At 47.9% G+C, this 26,099-nt stretch overlaps 1 protein-coding gene across 1 annotated transcript in view; it reads right to left on the minus strand.

Annotated features, from left to right (window-relative positions):
• Positions 1-448: 448 nt before the first annotated feature.
• Positions 449-26,099, minus strand: part of LOC119164854 (DNA (cytosine-5)-methyltransferase PliMCI-like) — a 123,718-nt gene continuing 98,067 nt past the window's right edge. The window contains exons 2-3 of the mRNA XM_037417056.2: positions 6,167-7,035; positions 449-5,179 (exon numbers count right to left, since the gene is read on the minus strand). Coding sequence (XP_037272953.2) covers positions 1,754-5,179; positions 6,167-6,916 — 4,176 coding nt within the window. The 5' untranslated portion in view covers positions 6,917-7,035 and the 3' untranslated portion in view covers positions 449-1,753. The remainder of the gene's footprint in view (positions 5,180-6,166; positions 7,036-26,099) is intronic.

Here is a 26,099-nt window from a genome sequence, read left to right on the forward strand (position 1 = left end):
CGGTGGTCCAGTGGCTAAGCTACTCGGCTGCTGACCCGCAGGTCGCGGGATCAAATCCCCGCTGCGGCGGCTGCATTTCCGATGGAGGCGGAAATGTTGTAGGCCCGTGCGCTCAGATTTGGGTGCACGTTAAAAAACCCCAGCTGGCCGAAATTTCCGGAGCCCTCCACTACGGCATCTCTCATAATCATATGGTGGTTTTGGGACGTTAAACCCACATATCAATAAGAAAAAAACGGTGACCTTCGGGTTGAGTATCACTTAGATATCGCTCGACTCACCGACCAGTGAGTTGGATAATATGATTAATACCTACGCATATTGTCACGCATACGCTGATAATTGTTTAAAATTGTTTAGTAACCCTCTAATAATGAAACCGCTGAAGTCGCAAATGTTACCAGCGACCAATGTACCCAGCGGACATTAGGAGGAGAATAGAACAAACTTTCAAAATGACGAACTTTATTTACGAAACGTCATAGTAAATACAAAACGTTGACACCCTTGGTCTTCGCAAAAACATAAAATATTGTCTATGAATTACGGTACATACATGACTAGAAGTCATTGCAACGAGGCAGCAATGAACACTGGTTAGTACGAAAAGCTTATTCTGCGGTAATACTTATACCAAAAGCTAACGAAAGAAATCCACTTTCTGACAGTGCCGTTCGAAAGGTAACATATATGTACGGTTCCTGAACTCTGTTTATTATCTATAGTCAAGCACTTTTTTTTTTCGTTTTCCGGCAATTAGGGGCCTGAACAGCAATCTCGGTATTCCGTAGCTTTAAAAAAATAAAGCATGCTATCAGTTGAATTTATTCTATTGAACGTAACTACCCGAACAACAACGTAGACATCACATAGTGAGAAAAAAATAAATTGTAAAGAATGACAATATCACAGCTGAGCAAAGCTGAAAAACTATGTAGCTTCTATGAAAAAACAGGTACGTTAAACACTTGGTCAACAATAGGCCTATAATGAATTCTATGAGGCCTGACCCGTGCCCGACGGCTAAACCGCTGACAGCAACAGCGCGACTTAATGAGACCCGTGTCCTGTCGTTGTAACAGCTAATAATGAGAATTTTTTTTCGCGGAAACGTAATAGTAGTTCACATGATACAGATCACAGCAAAAAGCCCTAAATATGTAGCACACACTGGGTGGTTTGTACTAATAACAGAACCAGTGTAGCTGAAACGAGGTTGTCATATAGAAACAGCGGCATATTATGGCAACACTGCACTGATATGCTTTCGAAATCTCCGTCCCGCTACTCGTGTAAACACTACAAGTTACCCGTCAAGAACAATGGCACCGGATTCCCAAGTGGCAGGGACTAACCATCGGCTCTAGTTTAAAGAAGAGAAGAAAAATTGCAGATTTGAACTTCGCGAGCGCAATTTACAAACAATTGCGAACTGCTGATTAAAAAAAAAACAGCGCAAACAACTATATCAAGAGCAACGTTTCGCTAGGCGTTATGCTCTGCATGAACTGCGCCAACACCTTAAACTAAAGTAGGGTACACATGTATGCTATCTGTTTATCACAGCTGCCGAAATCTTCTCGGTAGTGCTACAATTGAAACGACAATAAACAGCGAGAAACACTGGCAGATCTCTCGGGTACAAAGATTGTCAAGAACTAATCACAGTTGCATGTCATGCACATCTCCTTTCGAATGGAATGTTCTTGTTTTTTTTTTTTTGAACAACATTCCAATCAGTCAAAGTGCTCATTTAATGCAGCGTCTTGGCTAACTCTCTGCCGATAGCGATCGCCAGAAGAGGAGCCACGCTCATGGCGATCATCTTGTACCGCTCCAGAGTTGGACCCAAGAACACGAAGTCGTCCGGGTAGCCCTGAATCCGAGCACACTCGCGCACGCTGATGACCCTGTCCTCTTCGGGGTGAATGACCGGACCCTGCTTGCTCAGCGGTTCGGGGTTGGCCACGACGCTGTGCAGGTAGCCGTCCCACTGGAGCCGACCGTAGACGCCACTCCACTGGCCGCTGCGGTGGGCCGTGTGCACAAGGCTCCAAGGGATGAGCGTGTTCTCCTGGCGATACCTGGGGTCGCACGGAGTCGTACTGTCCTCGGCGCACGCGCATACGCCTCGCTGGTGCCTGTACGGGCTCGAGGCGCACTTGTGCGTGTATACGAGGCGCTTCGCGGTCGTGCCGTCACTCAGCTGGACCTCCACGTTGGGCAAGTCGCGCCAGTCCGATCCGCGAGTTCTGGGAACGAGTTCTATCCTCGCTTGGGCCATAGGATTCATCCGCTTGAAGCAATCGGCGTCGCGCGGTGCACCACGTCTCCCGCAGAACCGCATGAAATCCGTAACGGGCCCTGCTCCGCCGTCACGTGCGAGGTCTCCGATGGCGTCCCTCAGCGTAGTCCTCGGGTACGGCGCGGCCGACGTGGCCGCCAGAGGACTAGTGTAGGCGCGCCCGTCAAAGGAGAAGGTCAGGTGTCTTTCCGGGATGTCGAAAGCGTGAGTGACCGGTGGGAAAGCAGGCAGCTTCGCGAGTCCCCTCTTGGCGCCAAAAATGACGAGCCGCCGATGGCTCTGCGGTATTCCATAGCAGCCGTCCTGGAGAATGCTGCAGGACGTCTGGTAGCCGAGGTCCAAAAGGCACTTCAGCGCAATGACAAGTCCGGAACCATTGCTGTACTTCACCGCACGCCTCTCGGCCACGAGTACGACGTATTGCGGGTCGTAGAACTCGCAAAATCCTAGGAACGTGGCCAGCTGGGAGTTCGACAGCGGCAGGCCGTCGCTACACTTCGACGACTCGAACGACGGGGTTCCGCAGACCAGGTGAATTTCACCTTTCTTGAAAACTGACAGCTCAAGACTCGCCTTGCCCGACTGTAGGCCTCTAAGCACATTTGAAGGGCACGAACGAGGTGCACACACGAACGGGAAGTTCATCCTGAAAGTGTTCAGGTGGTGCTCGTTGTCACTCAGTGCGAGCACGGTCTCGGCAACTCCCGACTGCAGCAGACCAAGTGAGAGACCGCCGCAACCGCAGTACACGTCGATGGCTTTGAGGGTGTCCGGCGGGGGGGAACAGGAGACGAGATGGAGGTCGATCTGCTTCGCCTCGGCAGTTGGCTCCGAGTATGTGTTCTCTTCCGCATCGTAGCACTGCGAGAAGTAGAAGGGAGGACGTACGGTGTCAAAACATGTGCCCAGGGAGCCGCCAACTCTGTATACCACTTCGCACGGAGCTACGACATCTGTCAGTTCGATAGAGAAGGACTTCGGCGAAAGGCAGAGGTGAAGCTTATCTTTGGAGCCTTCGGTGACTTCGTAATCTCTGTAGAATGGCTGCACAAGCAAAGTCGAATCTCCATTTCTCCGCCTCGTCTTCCCTTTCGGTCCTTTGGATACAATGCAGCAGATGCGATACGGGTCTGGTGAGTTGCAGTCCTCTATATGTGGGGGGCGCAGAATTTTCCTGTAACTTTCGGTAAACTTGTTGCCCGACAGTACCGGCACAACACTATCTTCATGCGTTGTCTCACTTAGCTTCGGCCTCAGCGGCACACGAATGGCACTGGGTTTCACGAAAAAGCAATCGCTGTTTATATTCGGAAGGTACGCGAGCGTCTTCGCGCACTTTTGCTGCTGAGCACACAGGCAACTCGGGCATTCGGCATTCGCCTCGGTGAATGTGCACGTCTTCACGTGGCACTGGAACCTGTAGAAGAACGTGGACCCTTTCAATCGCGCGACGTCTACGTGGGCACCGTCTTTTCCATGGAAAACGATGCTACAGACGTCTCTTATGGCTTCCAAGGGCACTTCATCACATTCCATCGTCGAGAAAAGCTCGCCACTAACACCGAAGAAGTAACTGCCAAATATGGTCTCCTCGTAACGTCTGAACCAGATGACATGAGCAAACTTCTTCCCTTCCTTGTCAGCGTAGAGCTGCGTCACACGGCCAATGTAACATTTGATATCCAGCAGAGTTGAAAGAACAATCACGCCCTCTCCAACAGTCACGTTCACATCGCTTCCTATACTGCAGCACTGGTAGAAAGTCTTGCCCTCGCTCGTCCCCAGTGAATCTCCGGTCCAGACAACATCGATGCCATATCTTTTGACGAATTCCCTCTGCGCAAAGGGTTCATCGGGAAGCGTCGAGACTTCTTGGTCCATAGAGTCAGTTCCCGTGCAGTCAACACTGTCCAGGAGATGCCTCTGCTGGCACCGTCTACGAACGCAGCACTGCTTGAACGTGCCCGGTCCTCCATACTTCTTCATATTGAGGCAAAACACACACACCTTGCACTCGGACGCCAGACAGGCTTCGCACAATCCACATCTGTTCTTCCTCGCGGGCACCAACCTCTTCGGAGTACTGCTGGCGGCCTTGCAGAGCTCTTCCAGCGTCTTGCACACTGCGGGCATCACGAACGGCGACTTCGGCTTCTTGGCCTCCCTGTGTTCGACGGTTGGTAACGACCTCCATTTGGGCACGTTCCTGATGACAGCGCCGGTGATGCGGATAAGATCACAGATGAAGGCGCTATCCAGTAGCAGCGTGCCATCGTCGGCGTCGTCTGCCAAGTCGTACGCCTGAACCTGGTCCACCACGAATTGCGAGTACTGGTGCAGAGTCTCGAGCGTCAGTGGTCCCACGTCGATCGGTAGGCCCTCCAGGGTTTCAAGGTGATGCACGACTTCGTCAAAACTGGCGTCGCCGCTGCTCTCAATTAGCTTCTCCAGGACTCCCCTGAGAAGGTACATCTTCTCGCCCATTCGCTTCATGTAGGGCTCGTACTGATCACTGGGCTTCATCAGAACGTATTCGGCGTACGCCGTGCCTAAGCCCAGGACGACGTTGACGCCTCCGTCGTAACCCGTCGTCCACCAGCTGACGACGGGACCCGCCCTTGCGACAGCCACACTGTCTTGCAGTCCGGGGTCGTCCGCGCAAATACTTTTGATGTGGCCGCTAAGGTATAGCGTCACGTCGGCTTCGATCAGGCCTCCGTCAAAGGCGCAGACATGCCCATGTTCGTCGTATACTGTAAAATTTGTAATTTTAAACAGCGGTTGCTGTGCCACGTCGTCCTTGGCGCAAAGGGACGACGTTATCCGAGTGTCAATGATCGCCAACACCTCTTCCACTGCGCTTTCGGTGTCCCCCTGTAAAGCAAGGTAGAGCGAAACATGCCTTTAACGCCAGCCCATTATTGCTCAGATGAACAAGTGCAAAAATCACCCCAAAGGAACGAATGGAACATTATAGACAGAGATAGATGGTCATTCTAATTCTAGTACTCTTTAATGTGTCATGCATTCGAAATTTCATATATAGACGTATGAATGAAATGTTTTATAATTAAAAACCATCCATTTCCATTATACCGAAGTATACTGATAAAGTGTGTTAACGCAGCATTCTGTTGCAATAAACTACTGCCTACGTAAATACTTAGGAAGACTACCGACGTAGTTTAAATAATTGTTGACTGAGAATGCCCGTTATTGTCGTCAGACAAGTTACACGTTTAGAACAGATGCGTAGCTGTCAAAAAGCACACCCAGGCGGTCTGTTATGGAAACAGGAGTTCGAACAGCACAGAATATATGTTACGGATGGGTTTTGGTTCCGCCATGCTCAATCTGGGGTTCTGTTTAACTAAACGAATAGTGGTAAGACACAAGCCTACGCACGAAGACTGTTGCATTTGGAAGTTTTCGGTTGGTTACCTTAATTCATGCCCCGATTATTAAAATAAGAATAAATTCTTTTTACAGCCTGAAGTGATGGCGTGAATGACAGTGACGTAAACTTATCAACTGATAGCTTGCCCGGACGTCACGGACGCACGACATGGCTCCAACATGGCAGCTAAAGTGACGTCAAGGAAATATATATAGTACGCGGCGATTGGGCAGCTTCAATGAGACAACGTTACTGGAAAGTTATGTCAGCTCAGTATAAGAATAGCACAAATACAAGCATGTCGTGTACTGATAACACATCTATGACATCCCAAAGTTCGCGTTGGGCCATGTTGGTGCTCCAATGTAGCTGTTTCTGCGACGCCAGAGCAAGCCATAGCCAATATTTTGTCCTGCTCATGTGCTAAGGGTTCCCGCGCTTCAGCCAGAACGTGCGCTACTCACTTTGAACATCACAACTTCCGAAGGTATCAACCTCTTGCCACAGTCCCGACACCATTGCATTTTTAAGTCGTCCCCAGAAGCGACGGGATCCTTTTGTGGGGCAGACGACGCGCGGCCTTTGCACTTTCGCTGCTTGAAGAAAGGCGACCAGTTGTCATCATAGCGAGACGGCCTGCGCGCGGCCCTCTTGGGGCAGTTCGTGCGACAAGCAGCGTCGCTCGCACTGGCCTCTGACGTAGTTCCGTCGCCCACGGCCGCCAGTTCCGCAAGACGTCCAGTGGGAATAGCAGACTTGTCATCGCTGCTTGTCTCGGCGGACGACATGGACGCGATGTCGCTTGTCGAACAGAGTGCAGACTTCCTGTGGGTTTCTGCTCTGCAGCTAGCACTCGCGGATGACGGGCGTGAGGACGCCCTCTTCGCACGGTCGTCCGGAACTCTACTCGTTGCCGCACCGCTCGGGTCACGGGCACGGGACGCAGACGAAGTCACCGACGGCAAGGCATCGTCGCCAGTCGTGTCTGCAGACCTTCCGCGAGCGCCGCCCCCTAGCGAAAGGGTCGTTGTCGGAAACGACGTTTCACCCCCGGGAACTCCAACCTTTGTCGCAACGCCTGGGATGCGGTTTGAAGACACCGACGAAGTCGACCGCAAGGCGCCATCATCATGACGCGCCGAACACCTTTCGCGAGCACCCGCCGGTTTGCTTCGGCCCGCTTGCTTCTGGGACGTCGTCTTGTCACCCTTCATTGCACTGCCTGCGGTTAGTGCACAAGCGCTAGTTCAAGTTATTTCATTGAGCTGGTCTCCGGCTCTTGTGGAGCTTCGGATTCGACCCACAGCCGACGAGCTCGGGGCGTTATAGCCTCCTGCACAGTGCAAATAAATACATAAGTACAACGCAAAGTTTGCTCACGTGAAATTATACGTTCCCAAGGAACTGCATTCACATTAGTTCAGTACGAGTGCGCTGGATGTGTCTTATCTGTTGCCATGTCTATCGTTTCTTCTTGTGAAATCGTCCTGAAGTAAGGGATTGACACCCTGCCCAGAAGGTTGGTCCCCTGAACTGCACATTCCTCTGCAACGCTTTTTAGTTTCTGAGCAATTAGATCGCGCAATCGATGTAACACGTACCTTTCATCACGTAACACTGAGCAACAAAGCCGCGATAGTCGTGTCGTATAACTTGCAGATATTCACGTACAATACTCAAGACACATTCGCACTTAGCCTCGAACGGGGCTGACGCCACAAGGCTAACCAGAAATCCGCTCGCGTTTGCCGTTTCTGCTGCCGGAAAACCACGTGGCGAGCCCTATCCGTAAAACTCGGTCCGAGACCGATTGTTTTCGCCTTTCCGCCTCACAGGAAGCGCTATAGTCTGGCTGCACTGACATCTAAACGGCGTGATGTAAACCCCTGGTCACGTACTCAAAATGGCGACAAAGAAAGTGCGGTGAGATCTAATTGGTGCAATTGCAAACTGCCGCTTGCTGCAAGACGAAGCCCAAAGTTTCTGCGAGAACGCGCTTCTGAAGGCCCCGATTTAATTAACATTTTCTTTTGTCGATAATCAGTGAGTGGAACGACCTGCCCTGACATATTGCCGAAACCGCCTGCTTATCCTCATTTTCCAAAAAGAAGAACAAAAGTTTGGCATGTCTCAATAAATGTACTATAGCCATTATCTTGTACATGTAAGGTAGCCACTATCTTGCAAATGTATTCAGCCGCTACTTTGTATGTAGCTATTATTTTCAAACCCCCACCCATTAATGTAATACCTCTCTGCGAAGCCTTTAAGGAAAATAAAGTTAATTAGAATGTTTTGTAGCCATCATATGGTGGTTTTGGGACGTTAAACACAACAAATCAATCAAATCAATGTTTTGTGGCGCAAATAACAGACAGGACAGATGTAGGCACGTGTGGGCACACAGGGAGCGCTAGCTTCCAACACTGGTGTACTTTCGGAAACCTGGGAACGCACACGCCTTCGCCCCACGAGTCACATCTACGTCATCGTGATAAACGAAGCGAAAAGATACAGATATGCACACAAGTGACAGGTACGGATTTTGCGCATGCTCTGCATGAGACGTGTAAAATGCAGTTGTCAGTGGCACTGTCCGACAAGCGATTTGAGCATCTGCGCATGCTGTCTAACATCCCTGCATCTTTCCGAGTTGATCGCCATAGTCACATAGCTGTGAAATGTGCGCATAAGTATCACAAAGTCACTTAGGTCTCACATCGTACGCATCAGATCGTGCAGCAGCAGCGGCGAGTGGGCGTGCCCCAAAACATCCAGTTTTTTGTTTTTGTTTTTTCACAGCCGTGTGGATCCACTCTACCACCGCTGCCGGCGTGCTCGTAGCTTCTTCCGAGCAACGTCGACAAGACGGGTGGATGGCTCGATGGATACAGAACTTTGTGTGCACGACCAAGCGCGCTGCTACCCCGTTGGGACAGTCAGGCCAAGTCCGACTACCCGCAGCTTCAAAAGGTGAGAACATTTCCTTCCCGTTCGGCATGCTTAGGTTTAATTCGTTAAAAAATACACAGAAGACAAGCGCATTAGCGTGCGTTCACTTCATGAACTGATGTTGTCGGTAGACGTGTCGATGACGGCGGCAGGCCAAATGCGCGCGGGCGCCGTTTTCAGCCCGTTCTGGCTCTTTTGCTCCTTAATAGTGACTGCGCCTTAACTATGTAAAGCTCATTTTCGATATGCTAAAAAAAGTCACGATGCGAAACGAAAATTAAACGAGCCATCTTCCATATCCCGTTCATCGTAACCTGGCCGCCGCAGCCAGTATTCGAACCGGCGACCTGAAACTCTGCAGCGCAACGCTATAGCCGCGAAGTCACGGCGGGCTACAGGAAACGACTTTCACGAAAATTGCCGAGATCTTGCGGTTAGCTTGTTAAACTTACACGCTGTTACGTCAGCGGTCTGCAAATTACTGGTATTACAAAACGCCAGTATATATAGTCTTGATGAAGATTGGTCTCCGGTCGGAACGCCGACTAATGAACGGTTCTTGCGAAGTGTACCACCTTTTTTTCCACTAGCATGCACATATATTTGTCGAACGCTTTACTTCTCAAAACCACAATACGATTATTAGAAACGCCGTAGTGGAGAGCTCCAGCAATTCATGTGTGACCTTAAGTCTTTAACGTGCATCAAAGGAAAAAAATACGCAACTAAAGAAAAACACACCACAAAGAAGGAACGCTTCAATAGGTCGAGCGCAAACTACCAACTGTTTTCATCAGTTAAATAGAAAAATCGTCGATTAAATAGGGAAACTGAACATAGCTGCGCCGACGCGCCAGGGTATACCGCACCTTACTGATCAAAAAGGACATTTCTGCACCGTAGATCGATATCGAGGCCTCGCCTGCACACCTATCACTTTTCATGTTAATGAAAAACGCTTCCAAAACCCCACGAGCACAAGTGTTTCTGCTATGACCCAGTATCTCAGTCTGCTGAAATAGTGCTTCACATCCAGAGGCTGCACAGTGGGCAGGTAGATTACCCATTTCTTTATTTGTGATTGACAGCTGCATGGTGTTCCCGTAAAGGGTCGTTCATGCCGCGGCCTGTGTGGCCCACGTAAAATAGCCGCACGAAAAACGGAACCTCGTATACCATGCACTCTACATCGCATTGCACCATCGGTTTGGCATGTTTCTTGCTATACACAGGCTATCGCGCTCTTCGCCGCTCGAAATTCACGAGCACAACCGCGAGCACAAGTTTCTCTGGTGCAGAAAACAACATGCCAACTTAGTGGCGCTTGGCAACCTTCTTCAGGTTGTGTGTTTCCCTGTGTAAGTATAAGGGTAACGTACACTATCGCTTCATCACGCCCACTGGGCGCGTCTTTCAGCACCGGCCGGCTACACACGCTTTGTCGATGCGGCACGCATGTCGTGTAAATAGGAAGCATGATTCGCCTTAGAGATTGCACTCGACTTGCATGGGCGCTCGTAAGGAGCGCATTTTATCAACCTTCAAGTGCAGGCCCAGCTATATCATCGACGTGAATTAAAAAAAAAATAACGTATGTGCTCTTTCTGCTTCCTGCACCCAGGTTCGACGCGTCTAATCTGCACTGTTTTGCGAGCAGTGTAGCTGGTCGGGGTAAACAGCGTAAATATATATATATATATATATATATATATATATATATATATATATATATATATATATATATATATATATATATATATATATATATATACAGTAAAGGAGGGACACAAGACGAGCCCTGACTTACAACTGCGGAATTTATTGAATAAACATCAAACATACATTCATTCGCGCATGCTCACGCAAGAAAAAAAACACGACAAAAAAAAACACTTCTGTGCAAGCACGAGGCATCTTGCCCTAACAACGTTACTGTGGTAATAATCTAAAAATGATATTTCATTATCATGAATAGCCATTGACGGTTCGCAGACGCAGTTTTACCTTGCCTTCGGAACTTTGTGGGCTTCAAATATTCCCTTGTAAGCCGGTCACGGTGGCGGAAGAGAGCCCTCGTTTTCGAAAACTCTTAAGTGCATTCGCAGCCCCAGCAGTGCATGGCCAAGTGTGACAAGGTTACAATACCACGGAGGGAATTTCGATGCTCGCTCAGTCTCTAGTTTACACACCACCCTGTCTGACCAATCTAAACGCATCCGCACGGGAAGGGTATGCTATACACAACGGCAATGACATATTCTACAAACATATTTTTGTGGTTAATAAAACATGCATTCTTCAACAACATGCATTCTTCAACAGTCTTGGATGAATGCATAGAATACTGCGGTCTTTCTAGTTTTTTCTATATCTTTTACCTCTTGTGCACTACTATGTACTATAGTATTTCTTGTATTTATTTTTTTTCTTTGCGAAAAAGTTCAAAATTACAGGGTCCCTTGTCCATTCACTTAAGACGGCTCCAAGGCCAAAGCCATCTTTTTTTCGTTTTCTTCGCAGTCGATACGTTTATTATAAGGGAGCAGGGAGTACAAGCCATGGCTTCACGGGCCTCACTGCCAAGCGCCGTCTTGAGGCCGCGCGATCTCCGGTTTCGGGCAGCACCCAAAGGAGGGCGCTACAACTGCGCTACTGTACTATTTTATTGTATTATATTACTACCAGATTTTCGTTTACCGCTCCCGGTAAACGAAACGGTTATTGCACCCTCAAGGTCCTCAGGCCTTGAGGGTGCAATAAACAAATGAACAAACGGTCATACGTAGCGTTACGTCACGTAACGTCAGACCAGAACTTGTTACGTTATGTAGACGTCATAAACTTTTGCAATCTGTGACGTCGTCATGGCACACTATGGCGATGTCGCCATGACGATGACTGTTCACATTACTCGTCTCCCACGCGGTGGGGCGGTAGACACAGTCGGTCAAACCTCCGGGCAGCGCCAGCTAGCGGCATGCATGAGGGGCGGCGGAAACCTCCACCGCAGAATTTTCGCCTGACTCCCCACCCCTCTTTTCGCCCCCCAAGAACATAGTAGAAACACAAGGCATACGTTCCCCACCTTTCTGTCGCTACTCGATTGTCGTTGGTTCAGCTCCCCGTAAAAAAATCCTTGCACCACCCTTACCTGTTTGATGCCCCCTCTCCCCGTAAAAAAATCCTAGCGACACCCCTACCCGTTTGATGCCTCATCAAACCAGTAGGGGTGGCGCTAAGATTTTTGTACGGGGAGGGGAAGGTGGAACCAATGACAAGCGAGTAGGGACAGGTAGGTGGGGAACGTATACGCCTTGTGTTTCTACTACGTTTGCATGTTTTCTTTTCACAGATGCAAAGCCCCTCGCGCGATACCTTGTAAAAACGTATAAGGTACTCCGCATATTATATAGTAAAAATAATCATGGTTGCCGAGGTTTTCCGTCCGACGATATGATTGAGAGACCCCGTAATGGAGGGTTCCGGAAACTTCGACCACCCGGGAATCTTCAACTTGCACCTATACATGATTATAATATATATAGAGGAATGAAGGGGCTGCGGAGTTGGCGTCATCTTCGGTGTTTTCCATTCTCTGCATGCGCCACACTTTGTCGCCGGCCAAAACGACAGTCAAAGGCACATTCCTATCGAAGGCGCCAGCGGAGTCTACCGACACGCCATGCGTTTGCCCGCTCTCACCATAGAAATCTCACTTTTTTTTTTACAGTGAAAGTTTTACGAGATCGCTTTTCGGGTCAAGCGCAGTTGCATGTTGTCCGCCACCCGCCGCGGTGGTCTAGTGGCTAAGGTACTCGGCTGCTGACCCGCAGGGCGCGGGTTCGAATCCCAGCTGCGGCGGCTGTATTTTTGATGGAGGCGGAAATGTTGTAGGCCCATGTGCTCAGATTTGGGCGCACGTTAAAGAACCCCAGGAGGTCTAAATTTCCGGAGCCCTCCACTACGGCGTCTCTTATCATCATATAGTGGTTTTGGGACGTTAAACCCCCACATATCAATCAATCAATCAATGCATGTTGTCCCCCGCCGATGTCCGTAACCACATCGCGTGAAAGCAACAATAACCCAGTGGGGAACCTGGGTCTGCTGGGTGTCGGTTCAATATTCTACCTCAGAGTTACGTCGGTGCTTGGAACTTGTCAAACTTGCCTTATAGGCAGACATGGCCTAGCACCAATGGCACAGTGGCGCTCGATCCCGGGTCCGCTGGGTGCCAGCCCAGTATTCCACCACTGAGCTACATCAGTGCTTGTGACTTGTTGTCGAACTTGCCTTAGGCAGGCTTGATGTCGGGAAAGCAATCGCGTTAATACGACTCGTAAAGCGTTTTGAAACGGCGAAGGAACGACCAGTCGTCGCACAATGCGATTAGCGTTAACGAGTGGGCCGTCCAATGCTCCAACCCCTTACAAGAGCTTCTTCTTGTTTCCCTATTAACTGTGGCGCACAGCCACAGTTCCTCATCGTCGTCAGTCACTGCACGAACATTTGGCACAAAATTCCTTGCAAGTGTTTAGCGGATACCAGGCTTCTCAGAAGAATGACGAAAAATAGCATAGCGAATGCCGGCCTACTACCCAAACGTTTATTATTAATGCCCTAGTGGGTACCAAGCTAGTGTGCTTGCAGTAGTTACCCAATGAGCGTATTGAAAAGGCTCTGAAAGGTCGCTCTTCTAGCTTTCGCTGCGACTGTGCTGCGCCTTCCGCGCAGGCCTGGCGTTTTTTTTTTTTCTTCCTTATTGTACATGCCAATGGTTACTAATGGGGAATCAGAGACAGGTGCTCAATGTACATGCCAATGGTTACTAAAGGGGAATGAGAGACAGGAGAATTCGGCTTTTAGTTAACGCGCACGCTGCGAAGTTTTTATTGTTCAACAACGCACAGGAGAAGTCTCCCAACCGGCACCACCTTGCAGGTCAAAACGTAAGACGTGTTACGCACTACTACGAGGGACGAACGGGTGCCGCTCAAGCATGCCATCTCTGCTTGCGAGGTGCCCAGCGCAAAACCTTGCCACTGTAGCATAGAACGGTGACGTTAACAAAAATATCACCTTGATATTTTTCACCCTCGCGCATTCCATGCATGGTCTCCAGGCTACCTGAGCGCGAGGGCGCAGGTGCAGGTGCCGGATACGGTCGTCACCATTAAATATTTGTGAAATTGAACAACGAAAATGTACTCGTTAATTTACGTGCGAGTTAAAAAGTTTGAAGACGTTAAGGTCATTCTGGAGTAATAAGCTACGCGGCGTGGCCTTATATAACATCGTGGTTTTAACGCGGAAGACACCAGAAGACAATTTCACGCAGCCATCACGTCAACTTTAAATAAAATTACTCTTACCCCATCACGTCAGCCAAAATCTCGCATGGCCCCTTTTGCATTCGCTAATGAGGCCTTGAAGCCACTGATGATGATGACTATATGTATGGTTCACACCCATACTGGGGGGATTGACCAATAAACGAATACTCAGGTAGAAGTGATTATATATGAATTGTATACATAATGAATTACAAGATGGTTATTGGAAGTTAATGACACTAATTTAGAAATTTGAGGTGGAAACCTCGCTGAAAGCAGTTATCCTTTTTTTTTTCACAGCCGACGTCCTGATATAACGAAATGAGAAATAGGTGAAAAAAATATCAGTCAAAAGAAAGCTACTTATCGAAAATGAATCGTAATACTACGCAGCAGAGACCCACTAGAACATTTTAGTGAAATTCCGGTATCGTACTGTACAGCTTTCCCAGCCAATTCAACACGGCCTATTGGAAACGCATGGGGCCACATTGTAAAATAGAGCTCTGGGAAGCCACGCCCATTGAATCGCGACGCTAAAATTATACCAGGATGACTATGGTGGTCTCTACCGCGTACAACCAGGAGTCGTTTTTGATAGACAGCTTTCTTTGTTATATATGAGCTTTTTTTTCGCCTATTTACCATTTATTTATGCATGGCATTCGAAAGAGCGCGCGCCCATTTCGGAGGCCATGATTTGTGTGAGGACGCTGTCGTTACCACCGAGAGATGGCGCCATATGCAGATATGTGGAGAGTTGGCATGATTAAGAAGTCCGCACTAGAGATCTATCGAACTTTTAAGCAGGAAATCGCCAAGGAAAGAATCTGTGATAACACTCGGGGTAGTTCTCTATACCGTTTGAGGCCAGGACGGGAGTATTTCGAACCAAGACATATCGGGCAAATACAAAGGGGTAGACAGGGTATGCAGTGCAATTGGAGAGGAGGAGGAAACTGCCGAACACTTGATGATGCTTTGTAAAGGGCTTCGCCCTATAGTTCAGGATGATGGCGCAGAGTTTTTCAAAGCACTGGGGTTTCGGGACAGGGAGGGCAAAATAGACTTTAAGCGGGTAGACTTAACTAGAAGGAGGTTATCTGATTGGTGGCTAAAGTCAAGGCGCGCGTGAAAATTAAACCCTTCACTGCAAAGTACGAATCCTCATCATCACTATTTAAAGGGGAAAAAATCTAGTGGTCAGTTAACTAAGTATTACGGCTAGGTGGCGTTAGCCGCCGCCCGATCTAAAAAGTAGAAGTCCGTCCATCCGTCCGTCCGTCCGTCCATTCATCCATTCATCCATCCATCCATTCATCCATCCACCCATTCATTCCAATCATTCCATCCATTCCAATCATTCCAAATCCCGGTGATGCCAGCTAAAGAGCTACGTCGCGATGAGCATATTACCGCTTACGCAAACGCACGGGGGTTAAAGCGATCAGTGGGGCAATCTGTATGGCGTATACTATGGGCCGCACGAGGATGCACAGGTTGTTCGGCTAGTTTTTTTTCTTACTCGGTCCTCAGTTCTTTGACAAGACGGCTATGTCCTGGACTAACGGTCCACTGACGCAAGCTTCGCGTAACACGCTTCACCGACATCGCTGAAAAAGAAGCGACGACGAGAGTGCCACCAAAGAATGAAGACTTCACAATGTCGGTGGACAGCGCGACGACACGATTCGGGAGAAGCAGCTCGAGCAAGTCGCTGCCAGGCACCAATGCGAGAGCCGCTTTGCATTACTGTGAGACAGAAAGACAAAGACGGCGCAGAGAACGTTGCGCATGCTCTCGGTCGAAGAAGACGTGGAGACTGACTGAAGAGGGGTTACGTCGTTTTTCGTAAGGGAGTGGAAGTGGCAGACTATCCACAAAGCACTGGCGTAGCCGGTAGGGACCGGGGGGTGATTTTTTAGGGGCGAAGCTCCTTAGGGCGTGGGCTGTGCGTCCCCTGTAGCCTGTATGTAGCCACCTCTAGTTTAGTTCTTGCAGTGTTCACTAGATGGCGGTACGGTCCCCTGTATGTAGCCACCTCTAGTTTAGTTCTTGCAGTGTTCACTAGATGGCGGTACCGTCTCCTGTATGTAGCCACCTCTCGTTTAGTTCTTGTAGTGTTTACTAGATGGTGGTACTTGTAGCTGATGATGAAAAGATGCAAGATGTTATAAACTAGAAAGCGGTACTTGTAGTTGATGAAAGACGCGAGGTCTTATAAAATAGGAATGATGTCACATATGGCGCGTGTCATTGGTTGAAGGCAATCGTTCGATATAGTGCGGCGACGTACGCTAGGGGGAGCGATGTAATAAAATCGAGTGGGCAAAATGTACAGAGGATTCATGGTTTACCAGGTTTACCTACGGAGCTTCGTCCACTCATCATCATTCACTTCGTGGATATGGCGGATTTTTTTTTTATTTAGCACGTGTATATTGTAGCAGGGTTGTTATCGTTGAGGTTTGACGCGTGTCGTAGACATAAATTATGATCATCATTTACCGGCATGCGCCAAATCACCCAACGCCCAAGCACTACGCCCCTGCCACAATATTTTCGACTAGTAGTGGCTTTCAGGATACGAAATAAGGTTATTTCCGCAACTTAAGTACGGCGAAGCGTCGTTGAGGAAAAGGGTCGAGTTCTTCACGAAGGGAGGGTTCTTCACGAAATAAGCACCACCAACAAGCCGGGGTACCAGCACGTCTATTACGAAAACCGGTGGGTATACCCATAGGCTCTGCAGCGAATCCTGTTCAAACGCCACGCACTTGGTCAAGACAGAATGCAGTCTATAGACGGCATTCTGTCCATAGAATGCATTTTATAGACGGCAGATATATCTATACACACGTGTCACTATACTCGCATATATCTGATAGCACAGCTGTGCTATAGATAGGTAATCGCTCACTAATTCTGCACTTTTTTTTTCGAGCACAGTTCTTAGGCGCCCGTTCTTGCGTTGAACGATGCTGCCGTCACCGGCATAACTGACAGACCTAAAAAAGTAAGCGAGAAACATGGAAAAATAAAAGGCGGAAAAATACCTAGGGTCCAATGGGATTTAAGCCAAAGCCCTGTGCGCGGCAGCTGAGCATTGTACCACGGAGAGCTTGCAACTTTTTTTTCTCTTGCATGGTATTAATTACAAATTATGTCTGCATACATACAAAGCATACATAATACTTGAAACTGCTTCGACAAATGAACAGTAGGCATTACAAAACAAATACCACTGTGTTCTAAAAGGGTGTTTGAGCAGTGCACTTCGTGAACTCTGAATACCAGTCCTGCTGAAACTGTAGTCGTTCTCTTTAGGAATATTTTAATGACTATGCAGATAAGAGTGCTTGAAACTCCTTTGCAAATAGATCCTATACATGCATCACGTCGGGCAAGGAACCGAGTTAACCTGTGCAATATAGCATGGTACAAGAGTACCAGCCATGATGAAATGCCAATCGGATAACGGGTGTGTGTTTTAATGCTTCACACCCACTGCAATGTCCTCAGCCGTAAGTCTTCACCGTCATCAGCCACATGCAACATCAATCAAGTGCAGATAATACCCTACAGATGTGTAGCTGGTATCCCGCTTATCAATGGCGTAGCGTATGCTGTACTAGTTCACAAAAAAAAAAATTTATGGCGCATCCATACCTTGAGTTAAGCAACTAAAAGTTGGCCCTTACTCTCACAAAGCTGCGCTCAGAATTTTCATAGGGCAATACTGAAATCATCGGTAGTTTTTTTTTTTTACTTTCTTCGTTAAGACGTGAACATATAAGCGACCTGATCAGCTTTCCAATAAAAAAACTACAGCTAGCAGTGAACATGAATCGAATCTAATATCCACGTCTCAAACGTCCTCCGTAAGTTCGCAATGGCTTGTTTACGTGCCGGCGTAGCCAGCCGACCCTCCGCGCTACGAAAGACGCTAAAGAACATCCGCTGTGGGGAACGTACTGTCGATCACTCTCATTTGTTATACCTGGCTGCGTTCCGCGTACACAGATCCTACCATATACTCGATGATTCCTTGTTTACAGCTTCGGTTGCGCAGTAAAAATGTACCAAAGTTAGGATGCAAAGAAACGAAAGTGCGATGGCCAGCAAGGAAGCGTCCGAGGCCACTGCCGACAAACTGTACACGTTGCTTTCGGAATTCTCGTTCAAGTAGACGCGGCAGCTGAACGCATGGACTCGCTCTCTGGATTTCGTGCCGAGCGGTTGTGCCCCCGCGATCTCCGACGACAGCGCAGCTCTGGCCGACTGGCTCGCCCTACGCCATCTCCTGAGGCCGACAAGAGCTCTCGCTGAGTGGTGCCCCATCCTCAGACTCCTGCGGCCATGTCCATATTTCCTATCTTCTCCTTATTTCTGTATGTGGGTCTCTCTGTCCCTGCGCCTATCTCTATCCCTATACTTTTAATCCCTCCTTACCCCCATCCCTCGTGAGCCACTGTTGAGGTGTCACACTATGATGCAGACAGTTACGAGGCTCACTTTTTTTCTTCTTTTTTCTCTTCTAAGATTCACTTCTCCCCCTCTATACTAAAAGCGACGTCCGAATTCGCAACCATGCCATATATATATATATATATATATATATATATATATATATATATATATATATATATGGCATATATGGCATATATGGCATGCGCAGAAGAATAACTTCGGTTGCCGCAAGGTTATAAATATGAAAGTAGATGCGCTTTCACATAACAACTGTTTATCGTGCCGACGTTTCGACGGGAACCCCGTCTTTTTCAAGCCTTGAAAAAGACGGGGTTCCCGTCGAAACGTCGGCACAATAAACAGTTGTTATGTGAAAGCGCATCTACTTTCATATATATATATATATATATATATATATATATATATACAGAAAGTGATGTGATGTCACCAGATGGGCATATGAGGTGATTACGACATTTGTCGCGAATGATTGATAGATAGATAGATAGATAGATAGATAGATAGATAGATAGATAGATAGATAGATAGATGTAGGTATGCAATCTACGGGTTATTGAATATTCCTTAAAGGGACACCATATCTAATGAAAATAATAAATATCGCAGTGACGATGATGATATGCTGTTAAGTACGCCTGTTACTTGAGCGAAATCTCCATAGAGACACGGACGGACGGTGGCGGCAGCGCCAATAGTGATCTACATCTTGTAATGTTCGATTCCAGCACAAAGCTTCAGTCCAATCTTTTCGGAGCTACACATCGTTGAACACGCGGACACATAAACAAACACACCTCCACGGTATAGTATACATCGCAATGTTACGCGCGCACGGAACAACAATACGTGCGGCGTTGTCGTTCATCGTCAACGACACCGCGAGGCGCGCATTACAGAAAGTAAAGTCACGACGGCTCCGCCCCGTGCGGCCGCATAGCCCAGTCCCAGCCCGATTCCTTTTGTAGGCACGAGCACGCAACGCTTACACGGATCGCGTCTCGCTGCGCGGTGAATGGCCCCTTCGCCGCAGCGAGGAGCCATTGTCGACGCCGTATACAGCGCGCAACGTCTCGCGCTAGCCACGCCAACGTCGCCGGCGCTTCAGCGGCGACACCACCACGCTGCTTGTTCGCGGTGTGCCCGTCTCACCGTGCGATCTTCCCGTGGGGCAGACTTTTTCAGCAACGTTATGCGGGAGGAAGCCTTAGACGGCCCATCAAACGTGAAACGCGACCGTCAATAACAGCACGAGTAATGAAAAAAAAATCATCGTTCGATGAAATATGGCGTTATCACATGACCACACGGGTCGCTTAAATTTGTGGCGTCGTCGCGAGGTCTTGTAACAATGTCACCAGAACCCTCCTCCGAGGCACAGCAAAAGCGCGTGAGCAGTAGAAAGCCTCGAACGCCTCCATACCCCAGGGGCCTTGAAAAAGCACCCAGGTCACAGTAAATATCTCGGAGCGGCGAGGGAAGACAATGCAATAGACTGTAAAGAAAAAATAGATCAATAGCTTTCACCTTCGAGTTGTCTTAAGCAAATGTACATGGGACCATGCGAGTTATTAGACGTACCCGATTGCATATACTGTACTCAGATACTTGTGCGCCCCAGATAATTTGTTAAGAGTACGCAAGGCTGTACGTCCGCAACGTGGTATACGCGCTGCGTCTCCTACAGCATTAGTTTACGGTGCGCAACATTCGGAACGTGTACTGCCCCTGTGCGTCAACAGGCTTGATTTATGAGTGCTGCTTCACGCCATCTCATGGAGAAAGCAAGAAACTGTACTAACCGACATTCGTCGACGCAATACGCAAGTCAAGGCATGTGACAAGCTGATATTTTCGAGGACGAGTAGTGGTTTGAGGTGTTGATTCTAGGTCAACTAGCAGCGTGCAGGACAAAGACGGCGAAGACGATCGCTTATTTTTTAAATTTTTTATTGTATTTTCTTCAAGGGTCCCTAACAGAAGGGACATTACATGAGGGGTGGGGACACAAGACATAGGTAAAGGCAAAGTTGGATGTACAACAAAACAAAAAACAAATTTTACGACATAGCTGAAGCGGCAGAAACAAACAAAACAAAAAGAGAAGAGGGGAAGGGGGGGTAAAGGTATATTTATTTGTGGACTCTAGATAAAAACATTCTGCAGTGACAAAAGATACCACTTATAAGGTACAAAACATTGCCAAGTACACAAAATATACATACACGCCATACTAGGAGGATGACACTAGAAACCATTACACAAGAATTAGCATGGTAAGTCACACGAAAAAAATAATTATTACGGTTCAGTGATGGTTGACAGGGAATTTTTAGAGGCTTCTGCATCCTGAATGCTAACAACAGTATCCGGTAGGGTGTTCCATTCCTTAGCTGTCCGATGTAATGCCAATTTAACATTTATTTTTGCTACGGACATTTTCTGAAACCACGGGAAAATTAACAGAGAAAGAACTGAACTGGTCTTGCTAAACACTAAATACAAGAATGCCCCCATTGGCGGAAACTTCATCACATGTCAGTCTTCACGTGCCGTGAAAGCTGTTTTCACAATGACGAGGACATCGAGTGCGAGAAAATTCACCTGAGCTCGTGAAACACGAACGCGTATTCAAAACACATGCACGCTATGCACGATTAGAACTAACCTTTATTTTCTAACACTTAGAATGCTTTTACAGGCGATCATTCAGCCACCGGCCGGTTAGACACACGCAGCAACCATACCGCAGTTCAGAGGGATCAAACATACGAAGCCCCGTCCACAACTCACAAATCCGTCGCCGTGCATGCTTCACGTCCCCACCGGGTGCATACTTCTCCGTAAATGACGTTGCCCGATCATGCAACGTTGTGTTCCGGCTTAGCAGCGATCACAGTCCACTGCACCTGTTCACCTATTCGCTTCAGGTTACTCAGGTCACCGCCCAAGCCCACCTAAATTCAACGGACACCATTCACTGCCACGACCACCATAGTGTAGCTTGTCGCAGCCATCTCGTCTGTTTCGGTCTCGGCCGTTCGATATCTCGCGAGAGCCGCTGGTAAGGTGCGCCACGGCTGTAGCGGGCACCACGTATACAAGCGCCAAGATCTAGATAGCGTGCATACCCTCTGCGTGCGCAAACGCACGCATCTCCTAGGTTTGGCGCATGCGCACTCTTGCTTCCTCTCGCGCGTTGCGGACTCTAGGCCGTTGCGCGCACTAAACCAACATTCTCTATTCGCAGAGTGCGCAGGTGTTGGTCTGCATCCTGTGTGGCCGCGCCCACGCGCATTTATATTTTATGTGTCTCATTAGCTACGGGCGTGTTAGTTAGACAACGCTGCAGAATAACCTATTAAAGTTACCTTTTCGACGGTAAGCAGAACGAAGGTCCACTATATTCATGCACGTATGGCTGATAGTCTGCGCTCCTGTTCCATTGTCTTCGGTCATAGAAACATAGCAACGTTGCTTTTTGGACGAGTTGGAACAAGTTGTTCATAATGTAGTGCAGCGCAAAAAAAAAAAAGACAACAAACGATCGTAAATGCACTGTGTCCTCGTTTTCTCGCTCACTTGTTGTCTGTCTTTTTTTTTTTTTTGCGCTGCGCTACATTATGCTTGCCATCATAGAGACAGTAGCATCAACAAACAAGAAATAGGTTTGTTCACTGCGAATCAAGCAACAGCAATAAACTAACGTGCAGCTTGAGCTTGACAGCGATATAAGCTGGATAAGTTCACACCAGTCAAGGCTCTGTGTAAAGCTCAATGGTTGTCAAAAAACTCCCACGTGCAGAGTCTGCGCTTTTCTTCTATTTGCTTCTTCTTCTTCTTTTCGTTCACAGACTTCCAGTGTGTAATGGGAAGCTGATGCAAAAGACATCGGACAGCACGGGCTAGCATCTACCGATGCCGGTGGAGCGAGCTCCAATTACTTGGCGCCGTTAACTGTTGGCACGAATCGCCAGTCGCTCGCAAATGACCGACCGGCGTGCGGCACGCTCTAATCGCGGAAGCGGCGCGACCATCTGCCCACACGTTTTCCCTCGAAGAGCTGGCGCTTGCCCGAAGAGACGCGCGTCACGGTGTTTATATGTATGCGTCAATACTTTCTGCAATGCCGCATTAGCAGGTATACGGCTGGTTCGTGTAACATTGTCGCTGACGCAATTCCAACGGCAGGTTTCGTGTACTTATAAAGCTAGTACTGTCACAAGAATGCCACAGCCAAATCGGGCGGGGAGCGCTTTCGGGTTCATTTTAGAAGCGTAAAATAAACGAGATACAAATTAATAAAGGGCCCGTGTGCACAGATTTGGGTGCACGTTAAAAGACCCCAAGTGGTCGAAATTTCCGGAGTCCTCCACTACGGCGTCTCTCATAATCATATGGTGGTTTTGGGACGTTAAAACCTCACATATCAATCAATCAATCAATCAATCAATCAATCAATCAAATTAATAAAGTGATACACACAGAGCACAAGCGCTAACGTGGTATGAAATGACGCTGCGCGCGTGCAAGCGGAACTCTGCTTTTAGAGACAGATCGTATGTGTACAGTTCACGTCTTGTTATCTTTTTTCTCCCATTTTTCTTTCAATCCTGCTTGTTCTTGTGTTTCAATGTTGACATCATGGTGATCTGATAGACCTAGCCCACCTTCCAATGTCTTTCACATATAAATGAAAGAGAGAAAATATTAGCATCGCAACTTTTGTTTCCAGTTTCACTGAAGATATGATCAGCTCGAAAAACAAAGCTATGAACCAAAAAAAAAACAATAAAACGGTAAGCACACAAACTCCAATATCCAAGCGCTTTCCTACACGTGCCAACGACTTGTTTCAGCGTTTTAGTCCGAGTGCCGGCCACTCGTGGGACCACCGGGGAGAACGCGTTCTGCGCGTCGAAGTCGCGAGGCTTCGCTGTCGAGTAACAACAACGTCCATGTCCGCACGACGTCCCGTGTCAGGATATAACAAACTGCTACACATGGGCAAAAATAAAACCGTGTGCCCCTTCCAACTCGTTTGAAGGAACGCTTTAAAAGCGTACGAAATTGAGCTTGTTTGCAGGCGGATCATCGTACAAAAACCACACACAGACAAAAAAAAAAACAGTGGAATAAAAAAATGCATAAAATAGCGAATAAGAGCAACGCTGCAGTCTTGCTTGGTCGTTCTTGCCGTTTTAAAGTACTCTTTTTATTGAGTGAAAGGGGGCGGGGGGGGGGGGGTGTACTATATAGCACTTGGGCGAAAGCGCAAGTGTTGCTTCCCTGAGAAACTTCCGCGGACGGCGCAAAGCAGCGAGCGACGGCTCTTGAGCGAGTTAGTGAGTGAGTCTTCTGTGCGCACTCGTGCCGTGTTTGCGTGAGAACGACGTGGAGAGAGAGGGAAAGAGAGAGAGAGAGAGGGGGCGGCGTGCAAGCAAATGGGTTCCTGCCTCGTTGGAGTTTTTCGTGCGAAACGCACTTGGCGAAAAGAATAAAGAAACAACAGGCGGTAAGGTGAACAACCCGAGCGGGTTTTTTCTAGACAAGAAGGTGCAGCTGTCAAACTGTGTAAACAATGTGGCTTTTTAGACCCGCCACGTGGGTCTATAGCTAAGGTGCTGCATCACTGGCCCGTCCCCAAGGTCCCGGGCTCGAATACCAGCCGCAGTTTGGTGCAGAACGGCATTTCTAAATGCTAAACATGTGTGTGTGCTTAAAAATATGGGTGCACGGTAAAGAGCCTCAGGTGGCCGAAATTTCCGTAGTCCTCCCCATACGGCGTCTTTCACATCCATGAGTCGCTACCCCTAATATTCTTGAGGTGTTAATGTCTTTTCAACTAAGGTAAACCAAAGGGAAAGTGTGAAGCACGCATCTCTTAGATGTAGCGACAAAGCAATGAAAAGCTAGAACAAGGGACGCTAGGATAGATCCCAGTTTGTGATAAGCACCTGGCCCGCACGTTTAAGCATGGCTGGTTGACTATTGTACAGTGTTTTTGAACGGCGATTTTTTTTTCGTAACCGCATATCCTGCAGCTCCTCTTCTTAGTTCTACACATAGCGATAATACGCACTATAAAGAGTAAGACCCGCCGTGGAGGCTTATCACACACTGACAATTATTCATTCATTCGGACTTTAATGAAGGCGATTCTCAATTGTCTTAGGACACGCATCAAAAGGCCCGAAAGGTGCCTGACTATATAGGCTTCGTCATCCGGGCAACAGCTGCGGCAGTGCGATGCCTGTCGCTCGCAATTTACGTAAGTGCAAAAACACAAGAACACCACAGAAAGCTACTCCTTTCGCTTGGAGAGGAAAAAGAAAAACAGAGATGAAACGCAACGAACAGATGTAGACATTTGGCAGTGTTTGTTCAAAAATATTGTGTTATATACATTGCACAACATTTAATACGCAAGTGAGCACAAAAACCTAAAGCGCAGGAACTATTCTTTTCCTTGCTCTTTAAATTATGTTGCCCAGATTCTATTTCCCGGTAGGTTTCAATACCTGGGTATTCGTTTAATATGTCTAGTATTATGGTTGCCAATTTTTGTAAGCCGTAGTTTGTTTTTGATGGCGGAGAAATGTAGGGGAGGAGTCTCAATCTCACCTCAATGAGTCCCAGTCACGAAATTTAGCCCCACAACGGCTGCGACAGTAAAAGAGTGTTAGAGCAGTGAGAGAGAGGGGGGAGGGAGGGAAGGAAGGAGGGAGGGGTGTGAACAAAATGTCCGCTGACCACACCATTCGAAGAAAAAAAAAACACTTTTGCCATGTCCCACACGTGATTATTTTTTAAGGAAATTAGACGTGTTTCGGAAAAACATATCGACACGGATTGCCACAATGACTTAAACCTGTACTCTGATTCAGAAATGGTTTTCTGCTATAGTGATGGTGATGCTTCAACTCGCAATGATCGTACAAGTTGCCAAAAAAAAAAAAAAAGCTTGCCATCAGTCCAACTTAGTGGCTTGCCCGAACACAGCGCTATTATTTTACCGGTAGGAAAACGTTATTTTCTTGTGAAGATGCGGGCCGCATGTTTGAGACCCCTTGGCTCAGGATGTTGCTCTGCAAAGATTGAGGTCGTGGGTTCGATTCTCGGCCGCGCCGGTCACATCTCAATGGCGGTGGAGTGCAAACAATTTTGCGAACTTTGATTGTGCCTGCATTCTAAGGAATAAGTTAAAAGTATTACAATTTATGTGCTGGGATATAATGGTAGTTAATTATTAAAAATTACCTAAGGGTATACAGTATTCCGCTGACACCCGCTACAGCGCTCTTCGTAATCACATAGCCTGTTTTTTTTTTTTTTGCATTCGAGCCGAAATTCAGGCAGAATAATTGCTTAAAGAGGCACAGCCGGGTCGATGAAAAGGGAACGCGCGTATACAGAAACATTCGCGCGCACAAGAAAGCAAGAGCGATGGCGCATGCGCACACGAGCACATGAACGCATGCACACCTGGCGTAAGTGCATCGCCCTTTAAAGACCACTCCACGTCGTTTATATATACCTGTGCCACACCGCTTGAAGTCTCTGCGTTTTGTGTTTCTTCTTCAATGTTTAAAACGCCTTTAAAACGTAGCCAACGTCTTCTTCC

The sequence above is a fragment of the Rhipicephalus microplus genome, chromosome 9 (genome assembly GCF_043290135.1).
Source record: "Rhipicephalus microplus isolate Deutch F79 chromosome 9, USDA_Rmic, whole genome shotgun sequence".
Lineage (NCBI taxonomy): Eukaryota > Metazoa > Arthropoda > Arachnida > Ixodida > Ixodidae > Rhipicephalus > Rhipicephalus microplus.